The sequence below is a fragment of the Schistocerca nitens genome, chromosome 2 (genome assembly GCF_023898315.1).
Source record: "Schistocerca nitens isolate TAMUIC-IGC-003100 chromosome 2, iqSchNite1.1, whole genome shotgun sequence".
NCBI lineage: Eukaryota > Metazoa > Arthropoda > Insecta > Orthoptera > Acrididae > Schistocerca > Schistocerca nitens.
This window is the reverse complement of record NC_064615.1, coordinates 1,027,324,223-1,027,343,899: the sequence shown is the minus strand read 5'-3', so window position 1 is coordinate 1,027,343,899 and position 19,677 is coordinate 1,027,324,223. Positions and strand designations below refer to the sequence as shown.

General features: G+C 40.3%; 1 protein-coding gene across 1 annotated transcript in view; it reads right to left on the bottom strand.

Moving 5' to 3' along the window:
- The window catches only part of LOC126237376 (dynein axonemal heavy chain 7), a 1,033,797-nt gene that overhangs the window by 320,777 nt on the left and 693,343 nt on the right, over positions 1 to 19,677 (bottom strand). The window contains exon 45 of the mRNA XM_049947460.1: positions 4,318 to 4,471. Within this exon, the coding sequence (XP_049803417.1) occupies positions 4,318 to 4,471 (154 nt within the window). The remainder of the gene's footprint in view (positions 1 to 4,317; positions 4,472 to 19,677) is intronic.

Below are 19,677 nucleotides of genomic sequence, written 5' to 3'. Positions count from 1 at the left end.
CAGCCTGCATTGCTGCGAAAGGTGGATATACACTGTACTAGTGCCGACATTGTGCATGCTCTGTTGCCTGTGTCTATGTGCCTGTGGTTCTGTCAGTGTGATCATGTGATGTATCTGACCCCAGGAATGTGTCAATAAAGTTTCCCTTTCCTGGGACAATGAATTCACGGCGTTCTTATTTCAATTTCCAGGAGTGTATAAAAATGCATTAAATGAAGCAGGCAAAAAGGAATACAAACGTCTCAAAAATGAGATCGACAGGAAGTGCAAAATGGCTAAGCAGGGATGGCTAGAGGACAAATGTAAGGATGTAGAGGCTTGTCTCACTAGGGGTAATATAGATACTGCCTACAGGAAAATTAAAGAGACCTTTGGAGAGAAGAGAACCACCTGTATGAATATCAAGAGCTCAGATGGAAACCCAGTTCTAAGCAAAGAAGGGAAAGCAGAAAGGTGGAAGGAGTATATAGAGGGTTATACAAGGGCGATGTACTTGAGGACAATATTATGGGAATGGAAGAGGATGTAGAGGAAGACGAAATGGGAGATAAGATACTGCGCGAAGAGTTTGACAGAGCATTGAAAGACCTGAGTCGAAACAAGGCCCCGGGAGTAGACAACATTCCATTAGAACTACTGATGGCCTTGGGAGAGCCAGTCCTGACAAAACTCTCTCATCTGGTGAGCAAGATGTATCAGACAGGCGAAATACCCTCAGACTTAAAGAAGAATATAATAATTCCAATCCCAAAGAAAGCAGGTGTTGACAGATGTGAAAATTACCAAACTATCAGTTTAATAAGTCACAGCTGCAAAATACTAACGCGAATTCTTTACAGACGAATGGAAAAACTAGTAGAAGCCAACCTTGGGGAAGATCAGTTTGGATTCCGTAGAAATATTGGAACACGTGAAGCAATACTGACCTTAAGACTTATCTTAGAAGAAAGAATAAGGAAAGGCAAACCTACGTTTCTAGCATTTGTAGACTTAGAGAAAGCTTTTGACAACGTTAACTGGAATACTCTCTTTCAAATTCTGAAGGTGGCAGGGAAAAAATACAGGGAGCGAAAGGCTATTTACAATTTGTACAGAAACTAGATGGCAGTTATAAGAGTCGAGGGGCATGAAAGGGAAGCAGTGGTTGGGAAAGGAGTGAGACAGGGTTGTAGCCTCTCCCCGATGTTATTCAATCTGTATATTGAGCAAGCAGTAAAGGAAACAAAAGAAAAATTTGGAGTAGGTATTAAAATTCATGGAGAAGAAGTAAAAACTTTGAGGTTCGCCGATGACATTGTAATTCTGTCAGAGACAGCAAAGGACTTGGAAGAGCAGTTGAACGGAATGGACAGTGTCTTGAAAGGAGGATATAAGATGAACATCAACAAAAGCAAAACGAGGATAATGGAATGTAGTCAAATTAAATCGGGTGATGCTGAGGGGATTAGATTAGGAAATGAGACACTTAAAGTAGTAAAGGAGTTTTGCTATTTAGGGAGTAAAATAACTGATGATGGTCGAAGTAGAGAGGATATAAAATGTAGACTGGCAATGGCAAGGAAATCGTTTCTGATGAAGAGAAATTTGTTAACATCAAGTATAGATTTAAGTGTCAGGAAGTCGTTTCTGAAAGTATTTGTATGGAGTGTAGCCATGTATGGAAGTGAAACATGGACGATAACCAGTTTGGACAAGAAGAGAATAGAAGCTTTCGAAATGTGGTGCTACAGAAGAATGCTGAAGATAAGGTGGGTAGATCATGTAACTAATGAGGAGGTATTGAATAGGATTGGGGAGAAGAGAAGTTTGTGGCACAACTTGACTAGAAGAAGGGATCGGTTGGTAGGACATGTTTTGAGGCATCAAGGAATCACAAATTTAGCATTGGAGGGCAGCGTGGAGGGTAAAAATCGTAGAGGGAGACCAAGAAATGAATACACTAAGCAGATTCAGAAGGATGTAGGTTGCAGTAAGTACTGGGAGATGAAGAAGCTTGCACAAGATAGAGTAGCGTGGAGAGCTGCATCAAATCTGTCTCAGGACTGAAGACCACAACACAACAACGAGTAATTTGTCCTGTGTTTTGAGCAAAATTTACTTTTTCACAGATCTCAGTGTTTATGACATCATATCTCTTGAGATATGTTTTGAAGAATGACACAATTTTGCAGATATATTCAGCACCATATGTGCTTGTTATCTGCAAAATACAGGGTGTATCAAAAAGAATCATTTGATTTTAAAAAATCGTAACTGTTATGTTATTTGAGATATGTGTGTGAACAATGTACTGTTAGAAAGAGCAAACTCTCAAGTTTTATGTGGTTCACACTAGGTAGCAGCAGTCTGTGCCCATTTCATTTCTAGTAATAATGGTATCAGGACAACAGAAAGCATTTTGTATTCTACATATTGTGCAGTGTGGGTCAGCAGTAAGTGTTTAATGTGACTTTCATGGTGTGGATCCTTCTACAGCACAGAGCATTAGACGATGGCGTGAACAATTCTGAGAAAGAGGTTGTTTATGTAAAGGCAAATTGTCGGGCCATCGCAAGTGTCTGACACAGACATTGGTTGCATCCACCATAGTTTCACAAGAAGTCTGCAGAAATCCATTCGCTGTGCAGCTCGACAGCTCAACAGGCCTCTGATGTCTGACTGGCTTGTGTTGCATTGATTTTTACACATGAAACCATACAAAATCCAGCTACTGCAAGCTCTCTGTGAAGGTGACAAACAACAACATCTGGAGTTCTGTAATTTCGTTCTTGGCAAGATGGAGGGTGACAGTTTTCTCCCTCCCTTAATGTTTGTGATAAGGCAACATTCCATTTAAATGGAAAGGTGAACTGTCATAGTGTGAGAATATGGGGTACAGAACAACCACATGAAATTGTACAACATGAGAGGGACTTTCCAAAATTTAATGTGTTTTGTGCAGTTTCAAGCAAAAGGTGTGTAGTCCATGTTTCTTTCCCAAGAACACTCTTACAGGAAGGACATATCTCAATATGCTTAAGAACTTTCTTTTCCCACATTTGGAGACTGATTTTAACAACTTCATTTACCAACAGGATAGGGCACATTGACATAAGCCATGCATCTCAAGGGGGCATACTGAACACCTATAAAAAGGCATGAAAAAAAACTTTGAGTTTCCTGTTGATCAAAAAGCAAAAGTCATTGTATATGTTTACTAGTTTCAGAAATAGAGACCAAATCAGATGATTCTTTTTTCAGATGATTCTTCTTGATACACCCCGTATATTGTGAACGGAGTTAGTAGTAAAGAAGTATTAAATTAAAATGTGATACACAGTGCTGAAGTTTTATTGCACAAACAGCGAAAATGTAGTATGGTATGTGTTAAACTTACTTCCTTTCATTATTTTTTACTTTGAGAGAGAGAGAGAGAGAGAGAGAGAGAGAGAGAGAGAGAGAGAGAGAGAGTTGTGTGTGTGTGTGTGTGTGTGTGTGTGTAGGGAGGGAGGGGGGCACATCTGTGAGAAAAGGTCTGAAGTTTTTGTTGGAAGTCATAATTGCTCTCATTTTCAAATACTGAATGAATATCGTCTGGGTAATTTGCATGTCATCTGTTACACTGCCTCAAGATACAAACACATCCTCTAACTTTAATCCCTATTCACGTTAAAGGTTTAATGTAAGGTTGTACCTCTTAATGAGTAGATTATTACAGCAATTTAAATTTATAAATTCAGTGCATCTGCATCAGACACTGGGTAAGAGGAGAAGAGCTCACCTGACACCACATGATATCGTCTCATGGAATCACATTCAAAGCACTTAGTTGCGAATGTAGAAGAGCTCTTGGCAGAATTTATGTCTGTGACACAGTTCAAAGAACAAACAGCAAGCTGCTTGAACACATATGACAGAACTTTGCATGATGATGACAAGCATACATAGAAGCTGTGGGATGCCACCTTTAACAGTTATTTTAAATATAGTCAGTCTTGTTGAATCTATGCTGTTGTGAAAAGGGAAACAGTAATTTTGTATTTTCCAGTATTTGCCTGTAACATGTGATGTAGTACTTTTGAAGCCAGAGTTTTCCATCTCAAATTAATACGTTTACACTTCTCTATGACACTTCAAAATTCATATCATTATCAGAGATGTTTACTGATACACTCCGCACCATAATGAATTTCTGAGCATATCCGTGGAACAAGCAACAAACCAATGAATAAAATTCCACAAGCAACAAAACAATGAAGCCAAGTAGCAAACAATGCAATAAATTATGTATACAACACACAATTAAGTTATAATAGCGGAAGTGAAAATTTTTCTTACTGGCTGTCCAAATCTGATAGCATTCTCTAATACTCTGACATAATCAGCATTGCTTAATCTAATAACACTCAGACGATTTGGTTCCTCCATATTTTTCACCCACTTATTTGCCTGACCTTGAGGATCAATCATGAGAGCAAACCTTCTGGCATTTCTGGAATAAATATGAAATCAATTAGTGCAAAGATATCTGAAATAGTACACATATTTACTTTCTGCTTGACAACATTATCTACAAATTATTTGTTCTTAGATAAGCAATGTTAGAAAAATACCATGTTTAATCAGTCTTCCGCCTAAGATTTTATCTGCTTTAGGAGAATGGATATATGTGTGTGTGTGTTTTCTCCTTTATGTTATGGTTAAACAGTATAATGTGTGAAGAAATGAACTGCCTCAGTTGTGTGCTATTTAAAAAGTTTCTATTACTCCAATGAACCCCCCATTTTTGGTTATAGCAACGTGTTAGTCAAATCAATAAAGAACAGAGGTTACGTGAAGAGATATTAAATTTCACTAGTCATACTGAGGCAACCACCTAGAAAAGTTTAAAAATGTAAGAAGCATACCATTTTTTGATTTGGTAATACACATGAAACCTCATGGCAAACAAGTACATTTGTCAAATGTAAAAACTGTTTTATTCAATGTATACTTAGTAGTAATTGACAGATGTGAAAATTACTTAAATATCAGTTTAATAAGTCACAGCTGCAAAATACTAACACGAATACTTTACAGACGAATGGAAAAACTGGTAGAAGCTGACCTTGAGGAAGAACAGTTTGGATTCCGTAGAAATGTTGGAACATGTGAGGCAACAATGACCCTACGACTTATCTTAGAAGAAAGATTAAGAAAAGGCAAACCTACGTTTCTAGCATTTGTAGACTTAGAGAAAGCTTTTGACAATGTTGACTGGTATACTCTCTTTCAAATTCTGAAGGCGGCAGGGGTAAAATACATGGAGCGAAAGGCTATTTATAATTTGTACAGAAAGCAGATGGCAGTTATAAGAGTCGAGGGGTATGAAAGGGAAGCAGTGGTTGGGAAGAGAGTGAGACAGGGTTGTAACCTATCCCCGATGCTATTCAATCTGTATATTGAGCAAGCAATAAAGGACACAACAGAAAAGTTCGGAGTTGGTATTAAAATCCATGGAGAAGAAATAAAAACTTTGAGGTTTGCCGATGACATTGTAATTCTGTCAGAGACAGCAAAGGACTTGGAAGAGCAGTTGAACAGAATGGACAGTGTCCTGAAAGAAGGGCACAGGACGAACATCAACAAAAGCAAAACGAGGATAATGGAATGTAGTCAAATTAAGTCAGGTGATGCTGAGGGAATTAGATTAGGAAATGAGACACTTAAAGTAGTAAAGGAGTTTTGCTATTTGGGTAGCAAAATAACTGATGATGGTCGAAGTAGAGAGGATATAAAACGTAGACTGGCAATGGGAAGAAAAGTGTTTCTGAAGAAGAAAAGTTTGTTAACATCGAGTACAGATTTAAATGTCACGAAGTCGTTTCTGAAAGTATTTGTATGAAGTGTAGCCATGTATGGAAGTGAAATGTGGACGATAAATTGTTTAGACAAGAAGAGAATAGAAGCTTTCGAAATGTAGTGCTACAGAAGAATGCTGAAGATTAGATGGGTAGATCACATAACTAATGAGGAGGTATTGAATAGAATTGGGGAGAAGAGGAGCATGTGGCACAACTTGACTAGAAGAAGGGATCAGTTGGTAGGACATGTTCTGAGACATCGAGGGATCACCAATTTAGTATTGGAGGGCAGCGTGGAGGGTAAAAATCGTAGAGGGAGACCAAGAGATGAATACACTAAGCAGATTCAGAAAGATGTAGGCTGCAGTAGTTACTGGAAGATGAAGAAGCTTGCACAGGATAGAGAAGCATGGAGAGCTGCATCAAACTAGTCTCAGGACTGAAGATCACAACAACAACAACAACAACAATTGATCCTCTTTTATGTCTGCCAGACATCTTCTAAGATAAGTCGTAAGGTTAGTATTGCCTCACGTGTTCCAACATTTCTACGGAATCCAAACTGATCTTCCCCGAGGTCCGCTTCTACCAGTTTTTCCATTCGTCTGTAAAGAATTCGCGTTAGTATTTTGCAGCTGTGACTTATTAAACTAAAGATGTTGCGGTACGCAAATGATTAGCTTTTCAGAGCATTCACACAAGGTTGGCGCCGGTGGAGATACCTACAATGTGCTGACGTGAGGAAAGTTTCCAACCGATTTCTCATACACAAACAGCAGTTGACCAGCGTTGCCAGGTGAAACGTTGTTGTGATGCCTTATATAAGGAGAAGAAATGCGTACCATCATGTTTCCAACCTTTATAAAGGTCGGATTGTAGCCTATCGCGACTGCGGTTTATCATATCGCGACATTGCTGCTTGTGTTGGTCGAGATCCAATGACTGTTAGCAGAATATGAAATTGGTGGGTACAGGTGGGTAATACGGAATGCCGTGCTGGATCCCAATGGCCTCGTATCACTAGCAGTCGAGATGACAGGCATCTTATCTGCATGGCTGTAATGGATCATGCAGCCATGTCTCGATCCCTGAGTCAACAAATGGGGATGTTTACAAGACAACAACTATCTGCATAAACAATTCGATGGCATTTGCAGCAGCATGGACTATCAGCTCTGAGACCATGGCTGCGTTTACCCTTGACGCTGCATCACAGACAGGAACGGCTGTGATGGTGTACTCAATGACGAACCTGGGTGCACAAATAGCAAAACGTAATTTTTTTCAGATGAATCCAGGTTATGTTTACAGCATCATGATGGTCGCATCCGTGTTTGGTGACATCGCAGTGAACGCACATTGGAAGCGTGTATTCGTCATTGCCACACTGGCATATCACCTGGCATGATGTTATGGGGTGCAATTGGTTACACGTCTCGGTCACCTCTTGTTCACATTGACAGCACTTTGAACAGAGTACGTTACATTTCAGATGTGTTACGACCTGTGGCTCTAACCTTCATTCGATCTCTGCAAAACCCTACATTTCAGCAGGATAATGCACGACCGCATGTTTCAGATTCTGTACGGGCCTTTCTGGACACAGAAAATGTTCAGCTGCTGCCCTGGCCAGCACATTCTCCAGATCTCTCACCAATTGAAAATGTCTGGTCAATTGTGGTCAAGCAACTGGCTCGTCACAATACGCCAGTCACTACTCTTGATGAACCGTGGTATCGTGTTGAAGCTGTATGGGCAGCTGTACCTGTACACGCCATCCAAGCTCTGTTTCACTCAATGCCCAGGCGTATCAAGGCTGTTATTACGGCCAGAGGTGGTTGTTCTGGGAAATGATTTCTCAGGATCTATGCACCCAAATTGCGTGAAAATGTAATCACATGTCAGTTCTAGTATAATACATTTGTCCAATGAATACCTGTTTATCATCTGCATTTCTTCTTGGTGTACCAATTTTAATGGCCAGCAGTGTATTTTGTGATCTGTCAAAGGTATTTGACTGTGTAAATCACAATATCCTTTTAAGTAAATTAGAATATTGTGGTGTAACAGAAAATGCTGCAAAATGCTTCAAATTGTATATCTCTGGCAGGACACAAAGGGTGTTATTAGGATAAAAACATGTACACTCCTGGAAATTGAAATAAGAACACCGTTAATTCATTGTCCCAGGAAGGAGAAACTTTATTGACACATTCCTGGGGTCAGATACATCACATGATCACACTGACAGAACCACAGGCACATAGACACAGGCAACAGAGCATGCACAATGTCGGCACTAGTACAGTGTATATCCACCTTTCGCAGCAATGCAGGCTGCTATTCTCCCATGGAGACGATCGTAGAGATGCTGGACGTAGTCCTGTGGAAGGGCTTGCCATGCCATTTCCACCTGGCACCTCAGTTGGACCAGCGTTCGTGCTGGACGTGCAGACCGCGTGAGACGACGCTTCATCCAGTCCCAAACATGCTCAATGGGGGACAGATCCGGAGATCTTGCTGGCCAGGGTAGTTGACTTACACCTTCTAGAGCACGTTGGGTGGCACGGGATACATGCGGACGTGCATTGTCCTGTTGGAACAGCAAGTTCCCTTGCCGGTCTAGGAATGGTAGAACGATGGGTTCGACGACGGTTTGGATGTACCGTGCACTATTCAGTGTCCCCTCGACGATCACCAGTGGTGTACGGCCAGTGTAGGAGATCACTCCCCACACCATGATGCCGGGTGTTGGCCCTGTGTGCCTCGGTTGTATGCAGTCCTGTTGTGGCGCTCACCTGCACGGTGCCAAACACGCATACGACCATCATTGGCACCAAGGCAGAAGCGACTCTCATCGCTGAAGACGACACGTCTCCATTCGTCCCTCCATTCACGCCTGTCGCGACACCACTGGAGGCGGGCTGCACGATGTTGGGGCGTGAGCGGAAGACGGCCTAACGGTGTGCGGGACCGTAGCCCAGCTTCATGGAGACGGTTGCGAATGGTCCTTGCCGATACCCCAGGAGCAACAGTGTCCCTAATTTGCTGGGAAGTGGCGGTGCGGTCCCCTATGGCACTGCGTAGGATCCTATGGTCTTGGCGTGCATCCGTGCGTCGCTGCGGTCCGGTCCCAGGTCGACGGGCACGTGCACCTTCCGCCGACCACTGGCGACAACATCAATGTACTGTGGAGACCTCACGCCCCACGTGTTGAGCAATTCGGCGGTACGTCCACCAGGCCTCCCGCATGCCCACTATACGCCCTCGCTCAAAGTCCGTCAACTGCACATACGGTTCACGTCCACGCTGTCGCGGCATGCTACCAGTGTTAAAGACTGCGATGGAGCTCCGTATGCCACGGCAAACTGGCTGACACTGATGGCGGCGGTGCACAAATGCTGCGCAGCTAGCGCCATTCGACGGCCAACACCATGGTTCCTGGTGTGTCCGCTGTGCCGTGCGTGTGATCATTGCTTGTACAGCCCTCTCGCAGTGTCCGGAGCAAGTATGGTGGGTCTGACACACCGGTGTCAATGTGTTTTTTTTTTTCCATTTCCAGGAGTGTATTAAGCTATCAGCCATCATCCAACTGGGAACTAATTACATGTCAGGTCCCACAAGGTTCCATCTCTGGGCCCTTACCTTTTCTTGTGTATATCAATGACCTTTCATCAGTAACATTATCACATGCCAAGTTTGTTTTGTTTGCCAATGCTACAAACACTGCATTAAATAGCAGATCATGTGCAGTCTTACAAAGATTGTCTAGTAAAATATTTGTGGACATTAATCACTGGTTGTTAGCCAATTCTTTGTCACTAAACTTTGAAAAAACACATTATACGCAGTTCAGAACTTGTAAGGGGTATCCCATGAGTACATGCCTAACATACGATGACAAGCAGATAGAAGAAGTGGACAGTGTTAAATTCCTGGGATTACAGCTTGATAATAAATTCAACTGGGAGGAGCACACCACAGAACTGCTGAAGCATCTAAACAAATCTCTATCTTCTGTCAGACATAGAGGATATAAAAATGAAGAAGCTGGCATACTATGCTTACTTTCACTCCTTACTGTCACATGGGATGATTTTTTGGGGTAATTCACCATGCTAAGCTAAAGTTTTCGAGGCACAAAAACTTGCAATAAGAACTATATATGGTGTCCTAAATTTACAACATTTTGTAATGCTGAACATAACAAATATTTTCCATTACATGATTGGCAGAGAATATGGTTCCAACATGATGGTGCACTTCCACACTCTGGAATTGATGGGTGACAGTATTTGGACAGAACATATCCACCAAAATGGCTTGGACATGGAGGTCCATTTGTATGACCACTGCATTCACCTGACCTAAATCCCTTGGATTTCTTCCTGTGGGAACACCTGAAGGAACATGTGTATTCTACACTGCCGATGAATGTGGAACAATTTGTAGCACATTTTCATGCTACTCTTGTTACAGTGAATGCAGCTTTGTTATGAAGGGTCCCGAACTGTATGATCTGGTGGGTTGTGCAATGTTTGGACATGCAGGGAGGTTGCCATGTGAAATCTGTTGTTCTGAGGACAACATATTCTGTTGTGAAAATCATGTGGTCATTCATATGGACATTATTATTGTCGCTGGTTGCTAATGTGGGACATCTGAGCACTAATATTACATGTAGTATAAATGACAAGTAGATGTTGTATCACTTTATTGTGCTATCATCTACGGCATCTCAAAATTGATATTGTTTTTGTAGTTATTCTGTCCTATGACAGGTCATTTGTTTCAACTGTCTATTTCTTATTTGTCTAACCACCTATTTGTTATATTCAGTGTTACAAAATGTTGTAAATTTATGATACATGTGACCTATAGAAGCGGTGTACATTACAGTATGAAATGTCAGAATAAAATCAGCAAATAAAAAAATGTGTGCAAACCCAGGATCGAACCCTCGACCTCCTGCATACTAACCCAAAACTCTATTCACTGCATCACATTTACAGCACAACTAATTCGTGCTGACAGAGGAAGTTACCATACATGTGGTTGCAGTGTTGCCAGATTGCCACTCTTTAACATCCTTTTTCACAAAGATATACTCATCCGCCAAAATTTTGTGAGAGACATTTTTTTATCGCTGGTATGTGAGGGGTCGCGCTGCAAAGCCCGAGTGCGCAAATTTAGTTTCACCCTGTATATAAAGTACAATCTAACTTCTGCACTATTTCAGTGCAGTAAGTGTTCATTGTAAATAATTATTGTAGTAATTCTATTATATGTTTATTACCTTATTTAAAAAATTACATTTCTTTTAATAATTTTAAATCCAGTGCATTAATACAATCTTAGTAAATGAGTGTTGTAAAATGATATTTGTCATGTATTATTGTTTTTCTGACATCCTGGAGGACCTCTTCATTACAGGTCAATTGGAATGAAAGTAAATCTAATCTAATCTAATCTAATCTAATCCTAAACACTTCCTCTGGCCACCAAACTCACCAGAAATGAACATTATTGAGCATATCTGGGATGCCTTGCAACGTGCTGTTGAGAAGACACCTCCATCCCATTGTACTATGGATTTATAGACAGCCCTGCAGGATTCATGGAGTCAGTTGCCTCCAGCACTACTTCAGACATCAGTCAAGTCCATGGCACATAGTATTGCGGCACTTCTGCATGCTCGTGGGGGCTCTACATGATATTAGGCATGTGTACCACTTTATTTGGCTCTCCAATGTAATATGTAGTAATTAGAAAGCACAATACGGCTCCATTTATGAATGTATAGCTTTTAGTTATCTCTTCAGTTATCTTGGGCATTAGTAACCACTATTTTAAGGTTTGATGTCACCTCCTAAGTTACTAATAGAAATTATACATGATTACAGACAAAGCTGCTAATGTAACAATTACTAATAGTTTTCTTCTTGTACATAATTTACTGGTAGGTGTCCTCATAGTATGTAGGTACCATTTAAAGTTTTTGTTTTGGTGTTTGCCATGAGTTCAAATACCATTGTCACCCACTATTGTTACATCCCTTCACTATCATTTGGTGTCTGTTTCAGTGTTTTGTGAATTTAATAACAAATAATTAAAATTACATTATTTCACTGAAAAAACACTAATCTATTTTATGTAAATAATCTTTGACTATATGTAAAAACAAAGATGATGTGACTTACCGAACGAAAGCGCTAGCAGGTCGATAGACACAAACACACACACAAAATTCAAGCTTTCGCAACAAACTGTTGCCTCATCAGGAAAGAGGGGAAGGAGAGGGAAAGACCTGCCAGCGCTTTCGTTCGGTAAGTCATATCATCTTTGTTTTTACATATATTTTTCCCACGTGGAATGTTTCCCTCCATTATATTAATCTTTGACTATGTAATATGTAATATTTAGAAAGCACAATAAGGCTCCATTTATGAATATGTAGCTTTTAGTAATCTCTTCAGTTATCTTGGACACTAGTAACTGCTATTTTGAGGTTTGATGTCACCTTCTAAGTTAGTAATGGAAATTATGCCATGATCACAGACAGTGCTGTTAATGTAATAATTACTAATGGTTTTATTCTAGTGTATAATGAGGACACTCCCACATACAGTGCAGCAACCTTTTTTAAGTCTTCAGTATTAGCTCAAGTACTATTTTCACTCAGTATTTTAATGTCCCTGCTCTATCATTTGATGAGTGTGTCTGTGTTTTGTGAATTTAATAGCAAATATTTAAAATTACAGTATTTTACTGAAAAAAATCTATAGTTGTCTGAATATTGCAGTAAACATGGAAGTTTCAAATATTAATCGTAGTCAAAAATACTCTCCCTTTTGCGTGCTGTCTTTGACAAAATCTTGCTTCCATATCTCAGTTGTTTATGAGATACGAGGGACATTAAGAATATGTCAGTCTGACTTTTCACTGGCACATGTGATCATAATGGAGTGCTTTACATATGATCCATTTTCTCAGTATTGGAGGCAAATGGCAATATCCTTCCAAGCTGAAGCAATAATTCAATATGTTAGCTACATTTCATGTGTAGTAATATATGACCTAACTGCACCAAATGGAAATTCATAATAACCTTTATTTTTGAATGCTAACTTTTTGAATGTTTTGCAGTAGTTTACTTAATCTCAAAATATCACAGTAACTATGACCATTAACGAAATATTCAGAAGGGAGTTGATGGGCAAAGCCATAACATGTGTAAGAATAAAATTTTTTTACCAAACAGTTTCCTATATCGATGTCAGGCACATGACATTCTGTTCCATCTCAACAGTTAATAGGCATTATGTGAGAGTTGCCTGAGGCTGTAACATCGTACACCAAACAGGTGTCCAACTGGCCAGTACAGGTAGTATTCAGGGAGTCTTACAAGAAAAATACCACTGGAGCTAAAACAAAAAACATGCAGACCTCCCTGCAAGGCAGCTGGCTAACAGATGACAGAGCCTGCTAGAGCACCATCGCATGAGCCAGGATTTAAACTTACAGTGAATCTTACTCCATGTAAGATGAGCAGTAAGTAACTTCACCTTCTAGTATTATATTTATGAATGTTGCTGTTGATTTTGAATTGTGGGTGACTGCAGACAAAGAATTTCGCAAGGTAGTAAATGTAATGTGACATTTACATCTGTATGAATGGTTGTTCAGAGACCTATCTGTAACAGGTCCTGAAGTGTACATCACATTATCTTTATTAAATATTTGTGTGCAACAAGCACTTTCTCACTCAGTGACAAGTTAGAGCATAATATGATGTCACAATACATTAGTAAATTATAACAGGCAAAGTAAGTCAATTATTTCACATCTCCATCTCCAAACTCCAATACTATACATAATGCAAAAGTTTCACCACTTCAGACATTTAAGACCTGTAACATATGATTTTCTCTGGCTTAGGTTGTCTACAATATAAACACCCAAGAACTTAGAATATTGTGTTTCACTTATTATTCATTCCAAAGAATTATTTCCAATGGTGTCTTTCTAAGTTCAGTGACTTCTATTTGTAGTGAACCAGTTATTAGCTGTTAAGAAAGTTTTATTTATATTTTCAAGTGCTGAAGTTTCTGCATCAGATCTGACTGTTATATTGCACTGTCAATGAACAGAAATTATTCTACTTCAACACAATGTGAAGGTAGATAGATCATTTATATAACAGTGGAACAATGCTATCATAGTGAATATTCTCCTGTTTAAAAGATTCCTGACTGAGAAGTGGAGTACCAGCTATCTCACTCTAATTTCCACAGCACTTTTAAAAATCTTCCCAAAAATTTTGGCATATGAACATATTCAGTCTTTTTTAGTGGCAGCCGCCAAGCCAAAAGGATGCACAGCAGAGAAGCAGCAGCAGCAGCACTTTGTGATAAACAGTAACTTTATTTAGTCTTTGTTTTTTGTTCACATGCTTCTGCAAAGAAGTGAACAGTGTGTGGGTATTTTACCGTGTAGACTAGAGGTTAGAAAATTAATCACAGTTTTTGCCTAAGTTTGTGAATATCCTTGTGTAGGGCGGCTTCCTAGTGTAAATTTTCCATGTACAGAAATTTATTTCTGTTTTATAGCTTGTGGTCTCAGAGTTCAGTGAGAAATCTGCATACCAGCTTTCAGTGTTACTTTATTCTCCTTTGGTATATTTTCAAACTCAGTAGCACCATTTGAGACCTCATATTTATTTCATACACCGTATAATATGGCTAGGGACTGTGTTTGTTGTGAGCAGACACAAGGAGTGTTGGCTCCTGTCCGTACACAGCTGGAAGCTGTGTTGGCTACCGTCAACAAGCTTCTAGCTAATGCTCAAATTTGCGGTGACGTCGGGGCGCCAGTGACGAGACCTGTAACACCTTTGGTGTCACTGGAATCCCCTGGTGGACCAGACATCACTGTGGCTTCCGATATGCAACATCTGACCGCTTCCTCCTCACTCCACAGTGAGGTGGCAGACAGTGGTGGGTTCGCGTGTCACTGGGCGGAAGGCTAAAGAGGGAGCAGGCCATGAAGTTGGCTCCATATGTCTTAGCAACAGATAAGAGGTGCTTCCCAGTGTTGATTATAACTCTGAGCCAACACAGGATGCCTCTCCTGTTGGACCAGTGGTAGATTTTCCTGCCCAGTCCAGACAAGTACAGAGGGTGAGTATGCTGGTCATTGGGAGCTCCAATGTTAGGTGGGTGATGGAGCACCTCAGGGAGATAGCAGGTAAGGTGAGAAATAATTCCAGTGTGCATTCGGTATGTTTGCCGAGAGGTCTCATCCATGATGTGGAGGAGGTCCTGCTGGCAGCTATCGAGTGCACTGGGTGCAACCAGCTACATGTAGTGGCACATGTCGCACAAATTATGCCTGCCACATGGGTTCTGAACCAATCCTTAGCTTCTTTCGGTGGCTGGCTGATTTGGTGAAGGCAACTAGCAACAAAAATGGGATGCGGGCTAAGCTGTCTATCTGTAGCATCGTACCCAGGGTTGATCATGGTCCTCTGGTTTGGAGCAGAGTAAAAGGTCTAAACCAGAGGCTCAGATGGCTCTACGACGGTATCAGATGTGAATTTCTGCACCTCCACTATTGGGTGCAGAATTGTAGGGTTCCCCTTAATAGGTCAGGCATGCACTACATGCAGGAAGCAGCTACTAGGATAGCAGAGTACGTGTGGTGTGCACATAGGGTTTTTTTAGGTTAGAGAACCCCTCCCTTGGGAGCAAACATGATTTGCCTGTTAAATAAGCCAAAGTGACCTCAGAGAATCTTGGTCCTCTCAGATCAGAGACAGAAAAGTTTAATATGATTTTAGTAAACTACAGGAGCATCCAAGGAAAGGTCCCAGAATTAGTGTCACCTGTTGAACGTTGTAATGCACAGATAGTACTGGGAACAGCTGGCTGAAGCCAGATGTCAATGACAACGAAATCCTAAGTTCAGACTGGAATGTTTATCATAAAGATAGGTTAGTCATCAATGGTGGTGGCATTTTTATTCCAGTAAAAAATTCAATAAAATCTAGCGAGGTCATCACAGATTCCGAATATGAATTAATCTGGGTGAAACTGAGTATCAAAGAATGGTCAAAAATGGTGAACAGATGCTTTGATAGACTATCTGGGTCAGGATCTGTAGTTGTAGAGCACTTTACACAGAGATTGCAGAATGTCATTATTAATTTTCCTGATCATGCCATTGTAATAGGGGGTGACTTCAATTTGCCAGGTATAGATTGGGAGTGTTATGCCATCAAAACTGGTGCCAGAGACAGGGAATAGTGTGGCATTGTTCTGGATGTCATGTCCAAAAATTACCTTGAGCAGATAGTTAGAGAACCAACTCATGAGGGTAACATCTTAGACCTTGTGGCAACAAACAGACCTGAACTTATCAAATCAGTTAATGCAGAGGAAGGTACCAGTGAGCATAAGGTTGTGACAGCATCTATGACGGTGGGTCCTACAAGGAATGTTAAGAAAGGTAGAAAGATATATTTGTTCAGCAAGGGAGACAGGATGCAAATTTCAGAATATCTTAGCAGTCACCATCAAATATTCGGGGATGAGGAGGAAGATGTAGACAACAAATGGAAAAAATTCAAATGCATCGTTCAATATGCCCTAGACAAGCATGTTCTGAGTAAGGTTTTAAGGGATGGGAAAGATCCACCACGGTTTAATAGCTGTGTTAGAAAAGTGGTACAATAACAAGGAACTCTTCATCTCAGATTCAAGAGGAGTAAAAACCTAGCTGACAAACAAAAGCTGAACGAAGCAAAATTGAGCGTAAGGAGAGCAATGAGAGAAGTGTTCCATGATTCCGAAAGTAAGATGTCAACTGACCTGAGTAAAAACCCTAGGAGATTTTGGTCTTATGTAAAATCAGTTATTGGTTCAAAATCATCTATTCGTTCTCTCAGCAACCACACTGGCACCTAAACAGAAGATAACAGAGAAAAGGCTGAAATACTGAATTTGGTCTTCAAAAGTTGTTTAACCGCAGAAGATCATAACTTGTCCCTCCATTCAATCATCGTGCGAATGTCAAAATGGCAGATATTGAGATAATCGATCAAGGAATTGAAAAGCAGCTACAATTGCTTAGTAGTGGAAAGGCTTCAGGATCTTGTGAGATACCTATAAGATTCTATAAAGATTATGCGAAAGAATTTGCTCCCCTTCTAGCAGTAATTTATTGTAGATTGCCTGAGCAATGAAAGATACCTTACAACTGGAAAAAAAGTGCAGGTCATTCCTGTTTTTAAGAAAGACCATAAGACACATCCACACAATTAAAGGCCTATATTGTTGATGTCAGTCTGTTGTAGAATTACAGAACACGTTTTATGCTCAAGAATTACAACGTTCTTGGAAAATAAACAGCTTCTCTATAAAAATCAACATGGATTCTGCAAACAGAGATCCTGTGAAACTCGGCTTGCTCTGTTCCTCAGATCCACAGTGCAGTGGGCAGTGGCACTCAGGCTGATGCTGTGTTCCTTGATTTCAGTAAGGCATTTGACAAGGTCCCACATTGTTGTTTAGTGAAAAAAATATGAGCTTACGCAGTATCGGAGCAGACCTGTGATTGGATTCAAGACTTCATTGCAGATACAACTCAACATGTTGCTCTTAATGGAACTAAATCAACAGATGTAAAGGTAATATCTGGAGTACCACAGGGAAGTGTGATAGAACCATTGCTGTTCACAATATACATAAATGATGTAGTAGAAAGTGTCAGATGCTCTTTAAGGCTATTTGCAGATGATGCAGTTGTTTATACCAAAGTAGCAACACCAGGAGCTAGTAAGAATTTACAGAACAACCTGCAGAGAATTGATGAATGGTGCAGAATCTGGCAGTTGACCCTGAATGTAAATAAATGCAACATTTGCGCATACTTAGGAAAATAAATCCACTACTGTACAGCTACACTATTGATGACAAACAGCTGGAGACAGCATCTGCCATAAAATACCTAGGCTTAACTATCCAGAGCAACCTTAAGGGAATGACCATGTAAAACAGATAGTGGGAAAAACAGACACACTACTCAGATTCATTGGAAGAATCTTAAGGAAATGTAACTCATCCACGAAAGAAGTGGCTTACAAGGCACTTGTTCACCTGATTCTTGAGTATTGTTCATCTAACTGGGATCCCTATCAGGTAGGACTGATAGAGGAGATAAGATCCAACAAAGAGCAGCACATTTCGTCACAGGATCATTTAGCTGGCGAGAGAGTGTAACAGAGATGCTAAACAAACTCCACTGGCAGATGTTACAAGAGAGACATTGTGCATCACGGAGAGATTTACTACTGAAATTTCGGCACAGCACTTTTCAGGAGGAGTCAGACAACATATTACTTCCCATCACAAACATCTTGCGTCTTGAACACGAGGAGAAAATTCAAGAAATTAGAGCCAATACAGAGGCTTACCGAAATCATTCTTCCCACACACTATTCACAAGTGGAACAGGGTTGGAGGTATCAGATAGTGGTACCGAAAGTACCCTCCACCACAGATCATTAGGTGGCTTGCAGAGTATGATGTAGATTATTAGATGTAATATGCAGCTCAGCTCTCACTCTCATAACCTCTCCTAACTATCACTCAATCATACCCTTTAGTCCATCGGTGTTAAGTTGCTCATACCCTTCCACTCCAACTTGCCCATTATCACTCATGCATACAGCCCAACTCACTCTCATTATCTCTATGTCTCTCTCTTTCACAGTCTTCTGTTTAACAACCACAGTCTCCTTCATTCTGTCTTCCTACTACTATCCCTTCTCACTGTCTCCCTCTTGCTCTCTCTTGTTGCTACAGTCTCATTCAATCTTTCCAATTGCTGGTGTTTCTTCTCACTGTCACTGTCTCACTCTTCCTCAGTGCTACTGCCATAGATTCTGTCTCTCATTATCACTGGCTCTCACCCACTCCCACCTTCTCCACCTCTTTCTTCCTCTCCTGCTGGCATTGTCTCTTTCACTCTTTTCGTAGCACTCTTCTGCCACTGTCAACTATGTTCCGCACTGTGGCCCACCTTTTCTCTCACACTGCCATTGACCCCATCACTCTTTCTTTACCAAATCCACATTTACTATCTTCCAGGATTTATTACTTTTCCATCTCTTTTCCACTGACAGTATCTCCTTCTCTGTCAGCAAAAAAAGTGTGAATATGTTTGCATGCCAAAATTTTTGGGGAAAATTTTTAAAAGTGCTGAGAAAGTTAAAATGTGGCAGCTGATATGCCACTTTTCAGAGTCTTTTAAACAGGAGCATATTTGCCTTTTTTGTGGGTCGATAGGAACATCTTTCCACTGGTTCCCTTTTGTAACTTATATGAAAAGAACTTTATAGGTGAGTAAAATATTGATAGTTTATTTATGTGCAAATGAAACAATGTAATTACAATTCATACCATATTTTACGAAAATTTGGTGTGTGCTTCAGTACTATAGTATGATGTTCCCAGAATCTTTCTGGTGATAACATGGATACTTTACAGCAAATTTCTCTGTGCTACATCACTTTCTAAACTACATCATTTTCACCTCACAACAGATTTTATGTGTGTATTTTATGTGTAATACTAGGGTAAGTTTGAACCTCGGTATCATAGAAATAGATAAAGATATCAATAAAACTTTCCAAGTTGTTAAAGAATTGAATCTTAGGAATACATCAAAAAATTTCAGCCATCTTCTGTACATAGCTGCCTTGTAATCTGTGACTCTCAGCTTTGGTACCCAAAAACCATGTTTTTCAGGTTTTCTGAGGAACTGCCCGTGAAATGAATGGTACTTCCATAAGTCC